This window comes from Agelaius phoeniceus, chromosome 6, assembly GCF_051311805.1.
Source record: "Agelaius phoeniceus isolate bAgePho1 chromosome 6, bAgePho1.hap1, whole genome shotgun sequence".
NCBI lineage: Eukaryota > Metazoa > Chordata > Aves > Passeriformes > Icteridae > Agelaius > Agelaius phoeniceus.
The window spans coordinates 53229890-53253000 of record NC_135270.1 but is presented as its reverse complement, the minus strand read 5'-3'; the positions used below and the strand labels follow the sequence as shown (position 1 = coordinate 53253000).

The 23111-nt window shown below is 40.1% G+C and overlaps 1 protein-coding gene across 1 annotated transcript in view; it reads right to left on the bottom strand.

The window, feature by feature from the left end:
- Nucleotides 1-23111, bottom strand: part of DYNC1H1 (dynein cytoplasmic 1 heavy chain 1) — a 44861-nt gene that overhangs the window by 8063 nt on the left and 13687 nt on the right. The window contains exons 22-63 of the mRNA XM_054635707.2: nucleotides 22801-22967; nucleotides 21968-22141; nucleotides 21107-21272; nucleotides 20838-21026; nucleotides 20566-20754; nucleotides 19614-19896; nucleotides 18153-18253; nucleotides 16535-16694; nucleotides 16008-16251; nucleotides 15632-15815; nucleotides 14938-15150; nucleotides 14533-14771; nucleotides 14276-14432; nucleotides 13653-13880; nucleotides 13160-13390; nucleotides 12903-13043; nucleotides 12446-12679; nucleotides 11628-11834; nucleotides 11409-11530; nucleotides 10894-11059; nucleotides 10498-10661; nucleotides 10103-10232; nucleotides 9187-9320; nucleotides 8815-8929; nucleotides 8532-8693; nucleotides 8240-8454; nucleotides 7949-8153; nucleotides 7638-7811; nucleotides 7418-7537; nucleotides 7173-7293; nucleotides 6388-6583; nucleotides 5620-5737; nucleotides 4446-4661; nucleotides 3681-3893; nucleotides 3364-3491; nucleotides 2808-2961; nucleotides 1926-2072; nucleotides 1693-1843; nucleotides 1252-1505; nucleotides 967-1101; nucleotides 778-872; nucleotides 515-689 (exon numbers count right to left, since the gene is read on the bottom strand). Coding sequence (XP_054491682.2) covers nucleotides 515-689; nucleotides 778-872; nucleotides 967-1101; nucleotides 1252-1505; nucleotides 1693-1843; nucleotides 1926-2072; nucleotides 2808-2961; nucleotides 3364-3491; nucleotides 3681-3893; nucleotides 4446-4661; nucleotides 5620-5737; nucleotides 6388-6583; nucleotides 7173-7293; nucleotides 7418-7537; nucleotides 7638-7811; nucleotides 7949-8153; nucleotides 8240-8454; nucleotides 8532-8693; nucleotides 8815-8929; nucleotides 9187-9320; nucleotides 10103-10232; nucleotides 10498-10661; nucleotides 10894-11059; nucleotides 11409-11530; nucleotides 11628-11834; nucleotides 12446-12679; nucleotides 12903-13043; nucleotides 13160-13390; nucleotides 13653-13880; nucleotides 14276-14432; nucleotides 14533-14771; nucleotides 14938-15150; nucleotides 15632-15815; nucleotides 16008-16251; nucleotides 16535-16694; nucleotides 18153-18253; nucleotides 19614-19896; nucleotides 20566-20754; nucleotides 20838-21026; nucleotides 21107-21272; nucleotides 21968-22141; nucleotides 22801-22967 — 7317 coding nt within the window. The remainder of the gene's footprint in view (nucleotides 1-514; nucleotides 690-777; nucleotides 873-966; nucleotides 1102-1251; nucleotides 1506-1692; nucleotides 1844-1925; nucleotides 2073-2807; nucleotides 2962-3363; nucleotides 3492-3680; nucleotides 3894-4445; nucleotides 4662-5619; nucleotides 5738-6387; nucleotides 6584-7172; nucleotides 7294-7417; nucleotides 7538-7637; nucleotides 7812-7948; nucleotides 8154-8239; nucleotides 8455-8531; nucleotides 8694-8814; nucleotides 8930-9186; nucleotides 9321-10102; nucleotides 10233-10497; nucleotides 10662-10893; nucleotides 11060-11408; nucleotides 11531-11627; nucleotides 11835-12445; nucleotides 12680-12902; nucleotides 13044-13159; nucleotides 13391-13652; nucleotides 13881-14275; nucleotides 14433-14532; nucleotides 14772-14937; nucleotides 15151-15631; nucleotides 15816-16007; nucleotides 16252-16534; nucleotides 16695-18152; nucleotides 18254-19613; nucleotides 19897-20565; nucleotides 20755-20837; nucleotides 21027-21106; nucleotides 21273-21967; nucleotides 22142-22800; nucleotides 22968-23111) is intronic.

The window sequence follows — 23111 nt, the reverse complement described above, 5'->3', positions numbered from 1 at the left end:
CTATTTAAGATATGGATATAATTTATGACATAGTTCACAGTCAAGACAAAGATGTATTACTCTTTGAACACTTCAGTCACGAGAAGGTGCAGCATTCAGCAGCTGAGTACTATCCAACTTGATTCCACTTAGGCATGTCCAAGAGCCCACCACAATGAAGTTATGTGTGGCTGGGCCTGCTCATCTCTACTGCATAATTATCACACAATAGTGATGCAGCAAAATACATGCAATGTCACACCTTCTGCTACCATGGGAACCAAAGCTGGTCAACCACAAAGCCAGAGGCATGGTGAAACTGTTTCTGAATGATGAACAGTGCTGGTCTTCACAAGTTTCACAGTGTTATGAGGGAAGTAAGAACATTCATTTCCACAACTACAACTAGTTAATCTTTAGAACTTCCCTTTCCACAGCAGGAGAGCTTGTTTGTAAGCATGAAGCTTTTCAAGCAGACACCTGAAAAGCTTAACAAGATAGTTCAGTGGAGAGACAGAACCTAGGCAACACTCACCTCATCAGCTTGAACTTTTGAAACAAGGTCTTTAAATGCAGGAAGGCAGCTCAACCTCATCATTGCCTCTGTTTGCTCTACAGTCAAACCATTGATTTTGGGGAGAGATGCAGTGTTTAGTACAATCTCCTTCCCTCTCAAGAAGTGCTGGAATTCTGCATCATATGTAGGCTCCCTAATGTTAAGGGAAAAGAAGACTTTAGCTAGATGCCTTCAAGACAGCCCTCTCTTTTTCAACTAAAGTGAAGCAAGAAAACATTTACCCAATAGTGCCTTTCAGTTTGATCCGGGCCAACAACATGGCAAATGTTATGTGATCCTGGTGCAGCATGCCACGTGCCACTCGGTTGAAGGCCACCTAGGAACAAAACAGAGTAGTAGTGTAAGAAGCTTTGAATTCTGACCCTTTGAAAATTATTAAAGAATTACATTTATTAATTAAAACACTGAACCTGAAAGAGATCCTTTGTGATGATTGAGAGACGATGAGTATGATCTGTAATTCCCTTCAGATTTGGGTTCTCATACAAGACATTGTGATAGATGTCCAAGAAAAACTGGAGGGAGTATTGGTACAGGAAATGTATCTGAAAGAGAAGAGAGTTTATTTTTTCTCTCCACAATCTTGCTGTTTGATAACCAACAGAGTACGCCTACCAAACTACAATATTGGGCAGTGCCTATTTAGCTTTGACCAGTAAACACTCAAAGCTCCTGAGAGGAAGAACTCAATTTACCTGTTTCAGTGATTCCATAGTAAAGTAGATACTGCTGCAAGCTGTAGAAAGAGGTAAGTACTGCTGGGAAACAGTCTCCACTTCTTGCATGACAATATCAGTCTCTTCTACTTTTCTGGTGACCTCTGCTGCTTCCTTCTTCAGGTTCTCAAGTGTAGTAATGATGGTGTCATCATCCAGGATACGTCCCTTCACTTCATTAAGTGCTTGGAGTAGGGATTTTTCCAACTGACGTAAGCGCAGCTGAAATTCACCTTAATTAGAAGAAAAGAAAGTCATACATACATATTGTACAGATATATTAAAGAATTATGTGAAATGTGTGTCTTTGCTATTGGGCATCCTGAAAAAAAGAATATGAAGATAAGAGCACTGTGTGCTCTTAGAGTAAACCCACTGTATTCTTTTAGAACAGGAGGAAGTTAATTTTGGCAAACATACCCTGAAGCTTGAGGAGGTCAGAGCGTTTTTCGTCAACATCTGGTCTTTCAGCTTTCAGGACTTCATTCAGACACTGGCTCTGCAAGCTGCTGCGAGTTACTGTGAAGTTCACAAACGTAACACGAGAGCAGAGGTCTGGTGGGAATTCAACCTGTCACAGGAAACATGGAAAAGTTTTCTCAGCTCTCTTCACGTGCCATTTCTACAAACAGGACTGCTTTGATTTTACTTACTGTTGGATCTCTGGTGGAAAGGAAGATAACGAAGGACGGTGACAAATCAATGTCTTGGTCTCCCAGAGTAATCAGAACTCTGCCTCCAGTTCTTCGGACTTCACGATTCAGAACAGGATTCAGAACTGGGTCATAGCTCTCCACATCCTAGAAAATAGAAAGATGTGTTAAAGACTGTTGTTTGCAAATGTCTCAAGCTAAAACTCCCAATCCAACAGAGGCTTAAAATTCTGGTAAGCAAACAACTGGTAGTTGGTTTGGAATAGGTATCACATTCAGAAGGTTTACACACTTTAGATGTGTAGTTGAGCTACACAGGTACAGAAGAGAAGTATTATTAGTGGCTGTAATTTTGTTAGCTCTACTGCAGGTAAGCCCTATTCTAAACAGCACAAGCAACAGTTACTGATCTTTTCCATTTCTATACTAAGAAGTGAAAAACATACCCATTTCAAGTGAAAGTCAATTATTCTTATAGCTGCCTATTTCTTCATGTTACTGAAATTTCTCCCTGATATTCAGAGCAGATTAAATTCTAGATAACTAACCATATTAGTTGCCATTGTCTGTGACAAGAGAAAGCACATAAAAACAAAGGAACAGAGAGGTTGCAAGTCATTTTACAGTATGGAAAGATCATTTCAAAATAAAAGAATTTCATCTTGAAATGGTGGAAAAGGAAATAACTTCTTTTGATTTTGTAGCTCACTAATTCTTCTCAGGACTAACACCACATGTATCACTAGTTTACTTGTTAAATTGTAAATTGAAAATAAAGTTGCCTGCATGTTAGTTACATGCAAGAGAACAACTGAAAACTTTTCTAATACATAGGACAGAATTCAAGAATTTAAATAGCTTCTACACAATCATGCCACTAACCTGAACAAGAAGTGGGTTACCAAATCTCAAGGCACTTTCCAAGTTCTTTCTGAAAGCATCATCCAAGAAACTTGTACGAGTTATCTTACGGTCTTTATATTCATTCATGATAAACTCTGTAGCTTGCCCAGAGGGATCGATGATCAATGGATACCTTAAGTTAACAATAAAACACTTTCATTGGTTAGGTTTTGACTGCAGACAGTGTCTAAGCAGTTTTATGAATTTACATTGCATTATTAGTCTCACCTCTAAAACCTTGTTTATTCCTTCACTAAGCTGAGGCAGGTTCAATGACTCACTTCAGTTTTGAGCAACAAAATAACTCAAATAACAAAATAGTCCAAGCCAACTTATTTTAACAGCTAAGCAAAAACGGCAAGCAAAGGTGGATGAAAGTTTTTACGTTTACACATGGTTGAGAAGCTTTTATGAATATTAGAACTTCACACCCCAGTGAAACAGTGCTTTGCAGGAGCTACTGTGATTCAATAGGTGCAAACCCTGCCTGCTTCGAGAATGTTGCTTAAGAACTTCACATCTTAGAATGAAGTACCTGTTGAAGCGTTTGAGCATGATGGCATTCTCTGTGCACAGGTCATCTGCAGGCAGGGAACTCGCCTGCCAGCGCAGCCGCTCATCGGCGTTGGAAAGGTACTCGGTCCTTGCGATGTCTGTGCGGAACTGCAGGAAGGAAACAAAGTTCATGTTTAACTTGACATTCTCCAACCAGCTGGTGAAGATATTTTAATCAAGTGCAGCTCTACAAAGCTGCAACAGCTTTCCAACAGCTCCATTCTTTACCTAGCGATCCTAAAGCTTAACTCCTGCAGTAAATCAATTCACGGTTAATTATCATGCCTGTATCTTTACCTGGATATTTGCTTGCTGCAAATGGTGAGACCACGTAGTGAAGAGATTCTGACGCATCTGCTGATCAAAGTAGCCAGCATAGGCAATAAAAGCTCCTGAAAGTAAACAATCTCCTGCAATAGTGGACATCTGGTTTTTGAAAGTTTCACTTGTCTTCTCCCATCTTTCACGTTCAGCAGAAAGACTCTTCAGAAGAGCTGTGCTACGGTTTACCTAGAAGTAAGTGGTGAAGGGAGATTCTTTAGATGATGAAATGTTCTTATATTACAAGTCTCTCAGAACACTTAAATTCCGACTCAAGGCCCAAGTTAAATTTAAAAGCTCAGAACGAGATAAATTTGGGGCTCTTCAGTGCTAATTTATTAAGTTGATTCTAACTGTTACCTTAAGGAACTTAGAAGTGCTAAGTACTAGCAGAGTAGCAACATACTAATGATGAGATCAAGTACATAGAGAAATCCATACTCCTCTCCTTGAAGTCCAGTTAAGACATTACAATTCCACTACATCCATGCCTGTTTTCAAAGGCTTTCTATATATTTTAAACCTTATGAGAACTGTCTTGTTAATCAAATAGCAATACGAGTTGGTATTTCTCTAACTTCAGACAGGCTTCTTGAGAAGCCTCATGACACCCAGAGATGAAACAGCTCAAATGCACTGCACAGGGGAAGCAAACAAGTCCACTCTCAAATTTGAAGAATGATTCAATTTCAGACTGTCAAAGACCAAAGAATAAAAAATTATTGGTATATGAAGTCTTACTTTTGCTTCAACAGCAGCCAAGTCTGCCTTAATAGCTTGAGCCTCCGAAATCAGTACTGCATATTCTTCTTTGTAACGGGCAATACTGGCCTCAAGGTCACGAATCATCTGCTCCACTTCATTTGCTTTCTGTTGGTTGTCTTTGGCATCATCCTCCAGCTTCTGCAGTTCATTGCGTAGAGGCTCCACTCTTTTCAACATGTCAGCATAGTTCAGCTGCAAATGGAAAATAGAACCTTTCCACTTTCTAAAATGACATGTTAACAGGAACCACAGCATTCTGGTATATACTATCAACTGCATCTTTTCAAATTTATGTACTTCTGACCTGTGTAAGAATTAATAACCACTTAAGAGAATCTCAGTATTGTTTATCAATCCCTAGGACTCTAGTTTAAACTAAGCACAGATACATAAGTAATTGCTTTTTGCAAGATCCTTGTACTGCTGTAGATTTACACAAAGCCATTCAAAAGGTTCAGACCCCATTAAGAAGTGCACAGCATTGTTTTACATAAATATTCAACGGGGTGTCCATGCCAGTACTGTGCTAATCTGCTCTTCTCAGCAGTGAAATGAATAAAGTTAAGCCACAGAACAATTAGGACAGGGCCTGTTAGCAAGATTCAAGTTAAATAGAGTCTCTCTAGATCATGCCATAACAAGCAGGCAGAGTTTTAACAAGCCAAGAATTTTGCTGTATTGGGACACCAACAGGCAAGTAAAACCATTCTTAGGTACCTCACTCTAGAGGCAAGATTCCCAAAGCTTATTCCTTCAGGAAACTTAAAAGTCTGCCTTGAGTGGGTCCTACTCTGAGGCAACACAAATGCAGTCTCATTAAGAGGACTGCATTGCATTTTCCACTGAAGAACTGTCTTGTACTGTAGAGTAAGATCACATACAGAAAGTATTCACCAGTGGTCACTGTAAACCCAAAGTCTTTCCGTGCAGGGGCCCTATCACGACTGGCCAGTAATTCTCTGACAGGGCACTATATATATATACATCCCATTAGCATTCATCTAAACCAGCATACATCTAAACCATTTCTTTGAGGCAAAATAGCTTGCAACTCAGCTGAATAAAGGAAAATTCAGAGTCTTTAGCCATTGCTATGTGCCTTCTGGTTCACTCTTTTCACCTTGCCTTTGCTTCCTCAAGCTGACTTTACCTGTGCAATTGCCCATTTCACCATAGGTCCACAGGCCAGTGATGCTCTGTTTACAATTTCATAGTTGTAACTTGGATTTGACAGGTAGTTTTTCTTCATCTTCTCCCGGATGGCATCACTGCAGGGGAAAAATTTTTACAGACAGCATGAGTACACTATGTCAGCACACAGGTGCTCAGTATCCCTTTGTCTAGCCTGCCTTCCCACAGCTGCCAAGAAACATTTCCTGTCAGTTTTGCTGAGTAGTAGCTGGGATGTTCAACATGTTGTTTCAGAAACTACAGCTTAAAGGTGCTAAAAAAATTTTATCAATATTTTAAGATTAGTCATTCACAAACTGCTCAACTCTGGAGCTGGAAGGGAATTTAGATGTCTCTAGTCTGACCTTCTGCTCACAGTTAGAGCCAGCTAGGAAGCTGACCTCCTAAGCTGAATAAAGCCCTCAGCAGCCTGGTCTGTTATTGCTGCAAAACCACTTTCAACTGACTGTGGCTTTGGACACCAACACATGCTTTGCAACCATGCCATTAAGTCACACAACAAGTAGCTGCTTTGCCTTGTCATGATACACCTTGGCTTCAGCAGTTTATTTCCTGTACCACCTGCACATTCACCATGTGCAATAAGCTGGTGTCAAAAGAAGTCAAGTGTCAAAAGTGTCAAAAGAAGTCAAGTCAAGAAAGCAATTACACAGAGGAAAGTCCAGTTAAGACCCTCTGTTCTTTGTAAATGGTTTGTTCACATAAATATCTCACAGTTGCACTTCACCTGATTTCCTCAGCAGAGAAGTTGACAATGGTTGGAATGAAATTCTCCCTCATGATGATGGAACGTATTTGTTTCCAGTCAGTGGTGCTTTCACCCAACAGCAGGCAGATGGACTCCAGGGCCAGCTTCACTGCTGCAGGGGGATTAGCCATGGAACGCACCTCTACCAAGTGCTGCTTCTTTATTGACTTCACAGCTAACCAGTGCCACGAAGATGAAGAGTGTTGATTGGGAAGAAAACAAACAAGTTAGCAAAGCCCAGCAGAGTACCCTGCAAAAATGCTTTAAGATTCTAAAAAGGAATATGAGGTTATTAGAGAAGCAGATACTACTGAAAAACTACTATATTACAAGAAACACATTCATGAATGTCAGCTTGCCAAATGGGCACAGGACTCTGCTGCCTAAAAATGATTCCTTCAAACCAGTGATTTGTCTACACAGTTTAATGAATGGGCAGGTTGACTGTATACTGTCTGTTCAGCAGCAAGGCATCACTGGTCTTTCTACAGCTGGCCTGCCAGAAACTAAGCCACAAGCCATAGAAGGAGTATCAAGAATCAGATTGGTACTATTACACACAGGAAAGGAAAAAAAAAAGGCACAAAAATCACAGCTCAAAGACTGTGAATTTAAAAGAAGGGATTTCTTCAACTCTGTTCAGCCCCATGCTACGAGCCTACACTTTTATTAGACAGGGTCAACCTAGATCACAAGAAAACACATTCCCATAGACCAATTTTAGATCCAAGACCACAGTGTGATCTCTTGGGGTGCTAACATACCATTCTGAGCTTCAATGACAGCAGGCTCCACCTTGTCCAGATCTTCTTTCACACTCATCTGCTTGTCTGCAATGACCTCCTGCTGCTTGTGCAGCTGTTCCTGAATCTCCTGGCTCATAACCTGTAAGAAAATGTCACAAAAATACTGCTTTTTAGAAGCTGAACTTCTTCCAGTACTTGGACTGTAGGCTCTGTTTTGTAAATAAAATAGTTCCTATGCACAGAGATTTAACAAAAATTTTTACCTTTTTCTTCTCAGCTTCCTGCTGGTCTTTCACCATCTTTTTCAACTTGTCATTGGCTGCAGCATTTTTCACTTCCAGCTCCTGACTCTTTATTCTTAGGTCACGCCGCAATTCTTCCACCTAAGATTGATTGCAAGATGGAAGAGAGAATTCATATTGAGCATTGAGATCTATTTACTCACTCCAGCTTTATAGAGGGCAAAGTTTTAAGAATACACACCTGATCAACTGTTTCCTTGATTTTTCTGAGACCAACATTCAGATGCATTTGCTGTTCCTCCAGTTCACTTCGTTTCTCATTGAACAAGTTGGCGTAATGGTTGATGAAGTCCAGATAGTGGCGTGGTGTGATTGCCATGGTTCTGCCTCCTCGTTTCGCCAGCCGAGCATTAGCCTTGAGGGAACAAAGCATTGTAGAGTATGTACTGTTTTAAAATTTATCTGCATGCCAAGGATCATAGTTTTTAGGAAACTGGTCAATGATGCCATGGCCTAGAGGTTAAGGCTAAGTTAAGCAGTGTAATAACATACCTGGTGAAGAGTCTGATGAACAAACACACAGCTATTAACAATAGCCTCCCTGTGTGATGGTGGTTGTGGCAGCTTATCATACACAACTGGCATGTAATCAGGCACAATGTAATTTGGTTTCTCAAGATCCATTTTGCTTGTGAACTCTTTGCCAACTTGGTACAGTGCCTCAGTTGACCAGTCTCCAAACCAGTTCAGGACACATCTGAAATACAAAGCATTTGTGAAGACTTCCCCAAAAGCAGTGTTTTAATGGTACCTGTAAAATATATTGGAATATGCAGCAATTACCTGTTGAAGAGAGCAGGAGAGGTAGCTGCCCTGTCCTTCAGGCCCTCAGAAGATGGGTTCATAGTGAACACTACATGGAGATTGCGAATAACTTGGCTGGTGAACCATTTGTAGAGTTCCTCATGTGAATCTAACATTAAACCTTCTTTCTGTGCTCCTTCTTTACACTGAGTCATGAGGGTAGCATATTCATCTCCTTCAAAGAGACCAGGAACCTAATTCAAAGGGTAAGTTTTGTTGTAGCTTATGGTTGCAAAAAGGTGCAAAAAATATTTATTTAAAATCTTCTTACCTCTCCATTGGCTAGGAGAGTGTTCATTCTCTCCAGGAATCCAGAATCCAAGACGTTTGACTCATCCATAATAAAAGCTATTTTTTCATTTTTGCAGCCAGAGCGTCTCAACACTGTCCTGAGGTCTTCATCAAAATCTTCACCTGTGTATTTTCTGTGAACCTGGTACGAGTTTACATTGGTCATTAACATTTTGGTTTAGCTTTTAATGGGATTTTAGGGGTCAATATGTAAGTGGGAGTTTTGACTCACAGGATTTTAGAAGTAAACTTAGCACACCAACCTTGATTTGGTAGACACTCAAACCATTCATCCAGGCAACAAATCTTGACAGGGTAGTTTTCCCTGCTCCACTGACTCCAATTAGCAGCAAGTGGCCCTGAGGCTGACGGAAAATTCTGAAAAAGAACACAACCAGGTGTGATTGATAAGTGTTAGCAACTTACTGAAGCATTTCCTAGAACATCTAAGCTTCAAGTTAGCACCAAAACTGACACACCTTTCCAGATAGGATCCTGCTATCTGAAGGCTGGCAGTATATTTTCTAAAGATATCAATGAGACCATGCTCCATTCTTACTCTGTTCTGAGGCTATTCTGGTTTAGAGTAATTCTACATACTGCTTATATGAGCAGCAATGGAAGTCTGAACTTACCGGTCAATTCTTAACACATGATCCAAGACTTCATTGAACAGGACAAGTGGTACATCAAGTTCTTCTTCATAGAAGACTTTAAGCCTAGCTTTCACATAGTCTCTCAATTCTTCTTGATCCACTGGAATATAATCCTAAAAGAACCAATACAGTCAATACAGTATGGAAGTTAACACGAGGGAATTTGCTTAGGGGTAAATTTATGAGCACACCAAAGCAGAACTACTAGAATACTTGAAGTAGCAATCCTCTACAAAAGCTTAAGAACCATGTAGCCATTTAAATTGCACAGGAACATGCCCACTGCCTAGAGTGCCACAGGTAGCAGCATGAGGTTCAAACACTGTATGCACTGAACCTACCATAGGCTGAGCCTGTGCTGCCAGTTACCAAAGAGACTGGGAAGTAGCACTACAGACTAAATCCCTTCCCCAGTTTATTTTGAACAGCATTTCCTAGTCATTTACTATTGGTCAGAGATGAGCAGTGAGCTAGGTGGACTTTTGCCTAAACTCACCAGGATTTGTACAACTTACCCAGATGGATAATTTCAGATTATAAGAAACAGGTCACCAGAAAATGTGTAATATCAGTATTGCTCAAGGGTCATTGCCTAATCCAAGAGATTCCAAAAGGAATAACTGTCATCTGGTAGTGTCACAGTATTATTGAGACATATTATTTTATACTGCCTTTACATTCCACTGTGGCTCTTACAATAGCATCCCTGGCAAAACAGGTATTAAATTTGTGGCAGAGTTCACTTCAGATAATAATATTAAAAATTTATTGAAGATCGATTTAACAGCATGATGGGCAATGATTATCACTTTAATATGGTCATAAGAGCTGCATCACTCAATTGCATCAAACTTATTTAATTTCAGGGTTTATTTTTTCTTAAACTTTGACTTGCCTTTGACAGCCAGTTGCTGTACAAGATAGGTCTGCTCATAGCCTTTTCTTTGTCAATGTTGGGGAAGTGTTTCAGAGCAACCATGTCAATGTTCTCATCAGTCCAGCGCCTCTCCTCATCTTCCACAAGTCTGGATAAAGAATTAAGTCAGTGAGTACAATCCTCTGTAATGGGAAGAATATAATCACACCACATGGCAGCACTATGGCTGAAGTGTATTTTTGCTTTGTACAGATACAACTCCTAAGAGAGTCAAGCTGCAGCGAAATGAAATATTCTCACTGGTATTCCAGTTATTTAACATAAAACACACTTTAGTCTGATGTTCTAATGAAAGTTGGCAAGGAGTAGGCAACTTTTTATGGTTTTGCTTCCCCAGCTCATGAATTTTTTACCTGTCCTGGAAGAGACGTAAGGCTTCGTGGGCCCAAATCCTGATAAGGCCTTCAACTGGTAAGGTTTCCAGTGGTCTTAATGCTTCAAATATACCTCTCACCCACCGAGTCATTTCACGAGGTGAGTAGATGTAGTGTGGCTGTGTGTCTTGAGTGAATCTCTCCTAAAAATTTAAACTTAATTAGCTACTTTATCTCAAAGTTGCACTGTATTTTTTACAGGACTTGGCATTACAAGATATTACTGTGACAGCATAATTCATTTTTGCCAGAACTCAAGTAATTAGTTGAGTTCTTGTACACATATTATCCATGTGAAAGGCTAACAACTCATGTTAAATGAAGCATAGAAGAAAGCATTCTAAGTGGAGTTTGGAGTTGCACTTAACAAGTTACCTGAGACATTGTGTAGAATTCTACCATAGCAGCAGTGAGAGGCTCTGCATACGTGCGCAGTGATGGGATCAGCCTCAGCATTGCACGGTTGAATGTTCCATATATCTGAGTAAGTGAAGCTGGTCCAGGATAGTCCACATAAACCACAGGAACATGTCGTAAAAATCTGAAAGATTAGCATATTACACAGTACAGAAAGTCAAATTACTATCTGTATTCTCTTGGTTATCTTTTGCCAAAATTAAAGAACTGCTTGATTCAAAACCATCAACAGCAGCTGTAGCTGGTTTGATTGCTCCCATTCTCAAGGGTTTCAGACAGGTGATTCAACAGCCTAATACTGAGTCCACTGCTGGGCTTTCACAGTAAGAACCAAGCAGCAGATAGTGCAAAAGCAAGGAACAAAATTTCAGCACAGCTGTTGTTAAACAAGTGTATTAAGAACAGATTATATAATCAATGCTTCAGTTTTGATTCCTATTCCATTGTTACCTAGAATTTACTAGACACATTACCTATGAGACAGAGGCTTTCTTCCAGGATCAGTAGGTGGATTACATGCACCAACAAACTGAATTCTCTCCAGTTTCACCCATGTCTGGTCAGATGTACGGTAGAATCCTCCATGTTCCACCATCTGGAACAAAAACATAAAAATAAAATCAAATCAATGGAACGTTTTATTTCTCTGTAAGTAGCTGTTCTGATACAGTTGATTACAAAGAAAAACAAACCTGTCTAATGAAGGATATGACTCTCTGTGTGCCATACTTGTCCATATCTGGCAAGTTGATTTCATCACAGAACAGCACCAGCCACTTTCCTAACTGCACAGGAGCCAGCACCACTCCATTAGGGGTACGCCTGTATTCACAGTAGTGATCAAAAGTTTTCAGCAGCAGTTCTGGAGTGGTAGCACTTGAAAAGTTGAGTCCAACCACCTTAAAAAGAGTACAGTGGAAAAAAAAATTAAAATACACTAAGGACTGAAAGAGAGTGCATCAAGAGTCCTGGAAACAGGTATGCTTGGCTGTTCAGAATCAAGTATATACACCATCCACATTACAGGTATATTACCACATATATACAGCTATGTACAGCCTAGATACTCCTTGCTTCCCACTGCAGGTTCTCAATTTACCATGCAGCAAAGCTTCTTGCCCAACCCTGTTTTGAACATGACAGCCTCATGTAACTGTCACTCCACCTAAATACAATACACTGAAGGATGAGAGCTACTCTTAAACATATGCACAGTATTTTTAAATACTGAATGCAAGAATGCTCCTCTGTTACTGAAGTGGCAAAGGAAGAAAGAAGAAATGATTTAGGCTAAGGAACTTGAGAAATGAATTTGCATTCTCAACATGAGTTTTATTTTTTACTATATATACACATGACTGACTGAGGTGAAGCTATCACTGAGTTTCAGCTAGGAAATAAGTTCCATGCTATCTTTAATCTTAAAAGGATTAAAGACACGGTACTACTCTGTAATTCACACACCCAATGTGCACACACACACACATACACACACACGTCTCTTGTGTACCTCCATGTCAGGCAGAGCTCTGAGAGCACTGAACAGGGTCATGGTCTTTCCAGATCCTGGTGGTCCACAGAGCACCAGAGGTTTGTGTTCTGCCAGCCAAGTGTACAGCAATGCTTCATGGCGAACTGTATCTAGGGTTGGCACTACAACATCAGGAGCTGCAACTTTGTGTGTTTCAACTTCAATTTGAGGAACTTTGGATTGCCATGGCACCCATTCACCTGTAATGGACACCTAGAAGTACAAAAACATGATTAGACAATTTAGAAGAGGAATCCAGCTCAACTTTAGTTAAATTAATTTTTTTAAGTGACATCAAATTTGATGTGTTTGTTGAAGTGTGAAACTGTAAAATTTTAGACAGTCTAGCAGCTTATTCTCCAGGTTTGCCTCCAAAATCTAAAGCAAGCTTTTAAGAAAATGAAAGAGCAACATTTCTAGCACAAGAAAGGTTTACCTCATAGTCAATGATAGGTATGTTGGGTGCAGTTGGCAGTGGCACAGTGGTGATTCTCCTAATGTACTCTCCCAGCTCCGCTCTCATTTTCAAACGACTGTCTCCAGAGAGAGACCACAGTATGGCATACACCAGGTACCTCTGTAAGAAGCAAGAGCAGCAGCTATTGGTTTTAGAGTAAGGGAACAAAGCCCAGTGAGTAACTCAATCTAGGCAAACACAGGAGTCACTAATGCAGTCATCCAGGCTGCATTTACCTGGATGTAACGCTCCAGCTGGTCTATCTGCATCGGGAAGTCGGGGTGGTTGGCGTTGTACTGGGCCACGTTGCGGCACGCCTGGTGCAACATGGAGAACAGGGAGCCCAGGCAGCGCAGGCGCGTCAGGTCCATGATGTGCTCCAGCTTGAAGGCGTGCTCAAGCGCCTTGGTCACCAGGCCGTTGGATGTGAAATATGGCTGCATTATTGTTGCAGCATCTCTCTGAATCTGTTGGGGGAGATAAACACTGCTCTAAGTGTTTGCTTCTCATTGGACTACCAGGCAGAAAGAAAAGGTTTTTTTTAAGGTTTGAAATGCTTCATATTAAAAAAAAAATAAAAAGGAAAAATATGTAAAGAGGAAGTCAGCTTTTCTTTGATAAAGAGATAAATTCTACTGTCATAAATTCTACTGTCATAAATTCTACTATGGTGTACCTGTGATACAAGCATTTTTACTACTTTATCCCATAATGAAATCCAAGTTATACCTGCAACATTGGGGATGCTGCTTCTTCTCCTTCATCTTCTTTGCCCTTTCGCCTGCGCTGAGCTTCCTCCTCACCTTCATCCAGAGGAATACTTCTTAGTCTGGCCAGGAAGTTATTGAATATCATGTCTGTACTGAGAACATCCTCACTGAACCAGACCATACCACACCTTGACACAGTAGCCAAAGTGGCGTATTTCAGATCCTGTACTTCAAACATGATACGCACCTGAAAAAAGAAATTTAAAACAACATTTAGGAGTAAAAACAATCAACCAAAACAATACAAACACTCTTTCCCTGAAAAAACAGAGAGCTTTTAAAATATGCAGATTTGCATTTAGACTCTGAATAATTAACATCAGCATTATACTCTCCCCTAAGGTAAGTTCATCGTTATTGACATTTACCATAAGACCTACACAATTCCCATTTTGTTTTATAAGGTCAGAGTAAGTGTAACATGAAATGTTTCCACAAAAACCCTGTACTCCAGCAAACCACAATCTGAACTCGGTACTACTTTGCTTGTGATGAGAAAGAGGCACAACACTAGTACATATTAAATTAAACCAACAAGCTTATACACAGCACATAAACACAATATAAAAAAAGTAACATTACATTTGGTGGGAGGCTGAGACGTTCTCCATTTGGCAGAGTCAGAAGTTTGTTGTCATCCAGAACAGAGTTCAAGTTCTCAACCCATTCAGGGTCTACATCACCATCAAAGATAATCCACTGACGTTTTTGTAGTTCACCTCTCACATTGTCTATGATTCTATATTAAAGAAAATATTCATTGAAGGAGAGAATTAAGGTGAGTTTATCCTAGGCACAAATGTACCAGACATTCTGTATTTGTGTTATTACAGACTTACTTTCTCAGAACATGTGTAAACAAGCCATCTGTCCATTCCCTGGTATTTGGATCCAAAGTACCATAGAGGTGATCTTTGCTGATTGCTTTTGGATCTATAATGTGAGCAACACCTTCCACACCCTCCAGCCGTTCAAGGGCCTTCAGCAGTACTCTCCAGGCCATGCTCTTTCCACTTCCAGAGGGACCAACCATCATCAAACCATGATTTATCTGTGTAATCTGATACAGCTGAAGAACCTGTGACACAATAATGTACCAATTAACTTCAGCAGGTAATCTAAGCTTTTAGGTACAGTTTGTTTAAGACAAGAAAAATTTAAAAGCTTTCAACTTTTCATAATATAAAAGGAAATTTAGTCTTTTACATAAACTTCAACTGTACATTTTCAGTTTTATATTTTACCTTTTCAACCCACATGCCACCAACTTCTTCTCCATCACCATAGGTAAGGTACATTTCCTGACACACTTTCTTAAGTTCCTCTCTCAAGGCTGTCATCTCTCCACGGTGATACTGCACTCCAGGGAATACATCAGAAAGGAGACTGAACAGCAGTGGAATGTCTTCTGCAACCAGTTTTGGCACCATAGTTTCACATACACTTTGGATCAGGATCTGCAGAGAGAGAGAGAGTCACATTTCATTGAAGATTTGTTAAGTTCACTTTACCAAACATGTTTGACAAGGAAAACTTCACTAAATAATTTACTGATAAGTACCAGACCAGGGTAGTCTTAGTCAAAACGACTGTTGATGTGGTTTCAACTTTGGAACTATCCAGTGATTTTCTAGTGATTTTCAGTTTATGCAAGTCCTTTTTGAGTCTCTTCATTATGCTTTTGGCATTAATTGCTGAGACGCTGTGCAGCAATAAATGTCATGGATGCACCACCTCATCTGAATAATTTTCTCACTATGATTCAGGGACTTAGAAGACATGTTTAACTTGGTGCTTTTAAGCTATCAAATTACCTTTGGTAACTAACATTATTTTGTTCACATGGCTTAATACTAAATGGCAAACACTGAAGGGTAACTTTCTTTGTTTAGTGTGCATCCTCTATCACAAAAGTAAAAATCTTTGCACACACATTACCTCTTGCTCTGGCAAGTTCTCAGCGATTTCTCCCTCATCAACGACTTCCCCACGCTCTTCCTTCTCCCGCTTTATCTTCTGAATCCTCTCCCTCTTCACATTACCTGCACTAACCAGCACACTCTTCAGTGCTCTCAGGCCAAAATCATAGTGACTTTGGGAGGACAGCTGTTCATCACAAAGCCTAAGAAGCACAAGAGACAAAATTCAATTTGATTCTCAGTATGAAACAACATAACACTCAGTAAATGTCATTCTTTACTTGAAACTTTGGCTTGAAATGACTGCTGCACAATGTGCTTAGTGAGTTGTGGAGAATATTACAGCTTTGAAGTAAGTTCTATTATTACTGACTGCAACCAAACTTGTTACTCACTTGAAGAATGGTACTATCTTATTGGCAAGAACTTCAGCAGTACGGAAACCTTGGGAGTACAGCATGACCTGGGCAATCAACTGACGGTCTGGTTTTGTCATTGCCAAGCTACGGAACAACTTCTTCAAATTGTCAGGCAGATTGGATCTGCCTGCATAGCCAGGATTCATGGTGATGAAGATAGCCATGTCAGGGCTCACTTTGACTTGTTTGTTCAGCAGCTCACAGGTAATGGGTGTTGCAGCTGAAAAGAGAGTGCATTTAGTTATACCGGAGTCAGTGATCCATCACTCTGAGAACTGAAGTCATACATTATTCTATTTTAGTTTCCTACAGTAAAGAACAGCAAGTTCTCTAGTACTGCAACTCAAACAATATGAATTTCTCCCAGCTGAAAGTGACATCAGATATTTAAGTTTTGACATAAAGTAGCTTCATCCTTGCACAGTTTTAAAGAAACATAGCTGAGCAACAGAACATGAAGGATGTTAGAGAAGCATGAAGGATGTTAGAGAAGAATTACATACTCTTGTCATAGTTGGGGTTGGAATGCTCTCTCAAGGCTTCCTGGATGCACTGAACTTGCTGTGAAACTGCAGAGAGCATCCTCTCCTCCAGTCTGTTGAACTCATCAAAGCAGCCCCATGCGCCCACTTGGCAAAGTCCCACAAAGATGCGTCCCATTGCCTGCACAGAGAGGGGAAAATTCACTCAATTGCATTGGCAAAAGAAGCAGAGAAGAGCACTTTCTACAATGCATCCAAGGCAGAAGAAGCTGCATTTATTTGTAGGTTACTGTATTTGTAGTATTGTAAGAGTTATGAAAGGGTTCTGAAGTTCAGCCTTCACTGCTTCACAGAACCACAGATCATAGCTCCCTATTACTTCACACTGTACTGCAGTCCTTCCAAAATAGGCAAACTAAGTCTGCTGCATAATGTTTTGTTTGCAGATACCATTAACATCAGGTGCAGTTCTAGTCCATTATCGCAAGGAGGGTACAAGAATTACAAAACATTTCAGAAGAGCAAATTGGATGGCCAGAGTATGATAACCTTTCTACATACAGAACAACCTTTAAGGTAAGATTCTTAGAGGGAACATGATGGAGGTCTGCAATGTACTGGTTTCAGATAAATAGGAATCAATTATTCACTGTCTTTTCTGCTACAAGTACTTAGGAATCGTTGAAAAAAGACAAAAAGAAGCTGCCCTTTCATGAAGTGCATAGTGCACAGTGTAACAATTTGGTAAAGATGTTATAGAACCAAGAGTGTAAGTGGATTTAAGGGGAGAAATGGTACATTAAAAAAGGTTCACTGGAGCATGAAGAGAGTAACACACTCCCACTGGGACATCCTGACTGTTCTAACTGTCAGAGGGAGGAAGTGAGCTGGGGAAAGGAGGATCACATTATCTGTGATATTAATACTCCCTAGGCATTTTCTTACAGTCACCCCTACAAGCCAAATGCTGGTTAAATGGCATTATGATCTGGTCAAATTACAGCTGCAGAGGAAAAAAACCAGGCAGAATCCATAAAGTTTAGTGCTTCCTTGTCCACGTTTTATATTGTTTTTTATCTATACACTTGACCAAGGATTTCATTTTAAGATAATTTGCTGTGTTACAGTTTAGAGACATTTCATCTGGTTCTCAGTTTGAAGATGTCAATAATCTTCAAATGTCTGGATAAATTTTCTTAGTTTTGAAGAATTCTTCACACATTGAGGTAAACTGCACATCTGTGTTATAAAGGATAATTTGGCAATAGTACAGCTACTTCAGTAATCTCACACTCTCATCTATTCCTCATTAAACTAGTCCTATCAATGCAAGCTACATAGTTGAAGATACTTTCCTAAAGCCAGTCTTAAGCCCCTGCCCCTGTACTTCCTTTCCCTCCATTTGCTGTTACAGAACTACCTGTTCAAAAGCACAGAACCTCTGCTTTGGCAATGTTCCATCCCACTTGTGCTTTAGGCATTTTTTTGTTATAGAGGTTCTATATGACCAACAGATACCAGCTCAGTTAGGACTTTACATAATCATCTTGAAAATAAACACTGCTGGCTGTTTCAGGGTTCTGAAGAGATTCCTACTGCTTGTTAACAAAGACTACCTTGTTTTAATCAAACAGCTTACCTGGAAGTCAAATGTTTCATCGCAGTTGAAAACCAACACAAAGCGGCCGAGCTGATGTCCAAGAGCTTTAACAGATTCTGTTTTACCAGTACCAGCAGGACCTGTTTTTGAAATGGGATGGACATGCTTTAGAGTTTATCATCTGAACAGCACTGCCAACTTGTGTAATCTGCCAGCATGTGGATTCTGAAGGTGCCTGTTCAATCAAGAGGGCTCAAACAAAATCTAAAACTCTTTTGACTTCCCCCAAAGACCATTTTGTTCTTTGCCATCTTAGTTAAAACTGCATGTTCATGTTAACACTGCATTGTGGGGATGCACATCCTTTCCCCAGTCCACCCCCTAAACCCCATCCTAGGCCACACCACAGTCTCAGCAATGCATGTTAGCCCTTGGCCTACATTAACAGCGCCAGTTAGCTCCCCTTGTGCTTATCAGAAATCCTGTCTGCTCCCACAGCTTTTCTTGTCTAACAAGCTCCTGTCTTCTACTTAAATAGCCTTGAGACTTCTCTTTTTTCTGTCTGAACAACAGAACAAGTAGAATAATATTTTTGTTGTTGGACTTTTCAAGGAAAGTTCCAGCAACCACCAACTCGGATTGTGGCCAGGATGGAAATTTACTGATGACTAAAATCAGTAATTTTGCAACTCTATAAACAGTGTTCCTAAGTGAGACGCTTTGAAATCTCCCAGACTGCAGCAGGCTGTGACCAGGATCTCCCTCCCAGTGGGATGCCTCTTGGAGCTTGTCATCTCCAGTTTGCAATGGAGGATTGCCATTGAAAGTTGACAACTGAACCTGGACTGATATCCCCCACTCCCTGAGACCCAACCCTTCATCTCTGGAGAGCTGCAAAGGCATCTGATGTATTTCACTGAATTTAAGGTGAGTTTTTCATAGGTATACCTTTGCACATACTTCATGTCTGTGTGCCTTTCAACTGTTGCCAATTTAGGTCCATAATTAATCTAAACTTTTTGATCAAATTACTGCTGTGCTTATAGAAAATCCTACTGAATAATTTTGTTTTAAATTAATAAATTGTTCAAGTACTGCTATTATTGTATTGATTAGGTAATTAAGTTTTGCTAAATCCTTTAGACCTTGACTTGATCCAGTCTGAAGTGAAGTTTGGCAAGGGAGTCCACTCTGACCCTTGTAACACAATAGCAATCTCCCTTACCCCTTTGCATCCCTTACTGTTATCCCTGCTTTTCTTTCTGTGTCCCCAGTCTCCACATACACCATTTTAGACTTATTTTCATCAGATTTTTCCTTGTGTGCTTTATCTATATAGTAAGTAATAGAATGAACCTTGCCATACGTGTTGTGCTTTTACAAATTCATATTTAAACCTGCCTTTACTGATTCCTCACTGGTGATTCTTTAAGTGACCTAACCCACTCATTCTTATATAAGAGAAGATAAGAATTTTATACACTTGTCTCACAAACTTACCAAATGGTGATCCTCCAAGTCTTGCCTCCAGGGCCTGTGTCATTGTCAGGTAGCAGCGGTCAGTGAGAGGAGTCTGCACCAGCTTATCCTGAACCCCAAGGTACTCGAATCCATAATTGAATTTGGCATTTGCCATCTGAATGGAGAGCTGCTGCAACACATCTGTCTGCTTTGGGTCAAAGTAGAACCGCATTTGGCTGAGCCACTCGAAGGATTTGGAGTTGTCGATCTTGCTTTTGATCAGTGATCTTGTAACATCTCTCTGGTGCACCAACTCAGTGATCTGGAGAAGGAAGGAACTCCTTAACACCACAACAATACAAGTCAATAAAGACAGGAATCCTACAGCTTCTCAGATGAGCACAGTGAAATTGCCATCACTTAGAAATCATGACCTAAAACCAGTCTCTGGTTTAAAAATTTGTTGCTACAAGGCCAAAACTAACAATGTTGCCTACTGTTCCTAATGACTTCCCTAGTTTACAGCAAAGCACTTTGGCCCAGTCAGTCTGTTAACCCATTACACTACTGAACTTGGTATTTTACTTGCCAGAAACCAGGTATTTCCCTCTAGAAATAACCCAAGATCATTTTAATTCTCCCCCCACCTCCAATCCCTATCTACAAACAGAAGCATATTATGATTACAATAATAAGCAACTTAATGACATATTTCACATTTGAATGAAAAAAATCAGTAACTTCCATACCTGGAAGATCCAGTTTGAAGATCAATTCACTGAGACAGTGTATCATATGATATCATACATTAAGCTGACTAGAGTGAAAAACTACCACCACCTACATTGAGGATCAGGCCTTAATGTAATTGCTTAAATCACACTAAATCTTTTCCTGGAGGAATAGTAAATCTTAGACTGATCAATTTTTTCATTAAAATTTAAAAATGCTCACCTGTAAACCCTGAAGAGGAAAGGAAGTTTTTACTTACCAAGTGCTCCAGTTTCCTTCTGCGAAGGGGTGGCTGCTCCATCAGCACAGAGTCTGCCAGGACATTGAGTGTGACCTCAACATTGGCTAGTACAGACTGGAGAGGACTGTTGTCTCCACCTCCACCATTGAGGGCTGACTCCACATTCTCAGACCAAGCAATCTGGGCTGACAGCACAACAAGCTGAGCCTGTGTAAAAAAAACCCTCATCAGATAGTTTTCCTTGCTGAAGTAACCAAGCTGCAGAATACTTAAGTGTTCCACATTAATACCTGGTATTTGTCAATCCAAGAGATGTAGACTGCTGGATCAATTGAAGTTGCTTTTCCAAAGATTTCTACTTCAGTAACCGACTCTGCAAGCAATTTAGCAAGGGTCACTCTCATCTCTTTTTCAACAAGAGTGAGCCACTCATTGATCTTGGGGTGTTCTGTGATGGAGACGGGTGTTTTGAACAGCACCTGCAAGAATTAAAGGTTTAAGTCAGTGCACATCCACTTATTTTCAGAATTTTATTTAAAAAGAAGTACTGCAGCTATACCTCCTCTCCTTCACGTGAGGATATTCCAAGAACCACAGAATTGTCTTCATTGAGAATAATGCTAGAAACTCCAGCAAACATTTTCTTGAAGTGTTTCTGCAACTTGGCCACATTTTTGCTGTTTCCAATGATTTCAAGCAAGTCTTCATCACCAACAAAGTAGAACCTATTAATCACATAAAATCAGATCTGTATCAGAACTTCAACTATCACTTTTAATTTATAATTTATGCTTCATCCATGGCCACTATATGGAAGCAATTGACAACCATTTCCTCAACACTGCAAGACTGCATGATCCACAAATTTGCCAGCAGTTATACCCCAGTGCTACCTTTAAGTTCAAGTGTATCATACAGAAGTGTATACATGCTCCATAGTGTGGATAATTTTCTTATCCATCTCTGAAATACCAACAGTGGAGTTTGGGATTGAATTGCCTGTCAGGAAGAACTCCCACTCAGTACCTCCCTCACTCTTATTTTCTCATGCTAAGTTACAAACTAATTGAATTCTACAGGTAAGTCAAAATCAATGACCTAAATACTGGACTGTGACAATTCAGACACTGTCCTTTAATCAAATGGCAGAAGAACCTCTTCAGTTTACAGAAATCAACTGCAATGGTTCCTTAGGCAATATCCAAATCCTGAAACCAGCCACAGATGAGCAAGTAAGGGAAGTTTCAGCCCCACTTCTGGAGAAGTAGCTGTAACTGAATTATGTATATAGACAATACCTAAGTAAATGGTCATAACATCTCATATATATGCACCACAGAAGGACTGGTAGAGGCTTTACAGAGCAGTACACCAATTCCTGCACAGAAACATCAGATTACTTCAGGAGTCAACTGCTTACCGAGGGAAAGAGGACCTCTCCCTTTCCAAGTATTCTCCCAGGGCTTTCTGTATCTTCCCAAGTAAGTCTGCCAGTCTCTCTAATGATCTCTGCACACCTTGAATGTTCAGAACATCCATCACAAGTGGAGATTTGGACACCTTTTTCATGAGTGCCAAGAATTCAGTGCTGATGCTGCAAGTAAAATAACACAATACATTAGTGCAAACTCAGTAACCACAGGCCTACAGAACACTGAAGTTATTTGTCTCTGAATGACCACTCCACCTCTAATGGCTGTACCAGCTCTAGAAAACAAGCCTAAATTCCCCAAATTTCTCTTCATCTGCCTCAAGCCCTGAACAACAAAATCTCACTTCTCTGTAATGTTCAATCTACCAAGTCCAGAGCAGATCTAATTATCTTTACTTCCTGAAGTGATGCATAAATCTGATTCTTTGATCTGACTGGAAGTGTGTGGAATAAGTATTATCAGACCAACTTAAAAGAGATGAAGTAAATAATGTTTAAAAAGTGAGATTAAAGGCTGCAGCAACAGAAACTTGCCTGTTTGTTGCAGCCACAATGCCAGAAAAACCCTTGAAGTAACTGACAGGAACTGAGTCCAAATCATCTTCTAAAAATTGTACATCACCCCATTTACTACATTTTCTGCCATAGTTGCACCTCTTTGCTTGATGAACTTGCATCCCGAGCAGCTGTAATCCAGCTGGACCAGGTAAGAATGCAGCCAGTATTTTAACTCAGAGAGTGCTACAGTGAGTCATGAAGTTTCAGGCCTGCCCACAGGGTGTTCCAAGGGAGGCAAGAAAACAACAAAATGAAGAAGTTACCTCTGGAACCGCTGGGTCTCCACAGGCAGCAAGTGCTTGATGTCTGCACTGCCAGTAAAGATTCCCTCCAGGTAGACCCACCGCCTCTGGACATCAATCCAAACATCAAAGAGGGCCATGATACGGTTCAGCTTATCTTCCCAGCTAAGGGCATCTTCCTCAAACACCTGAAGTTTAAACACTACATTAATATTCATTTTGATATTATAAAGTGTTTGTCTATTAATAATTATTAGAGGAAACAGTTTTTTGAGAGTTACAAAGTATGCATTATACAATTAACAGTCTGTCAGCTTTAAATGGTGAATATA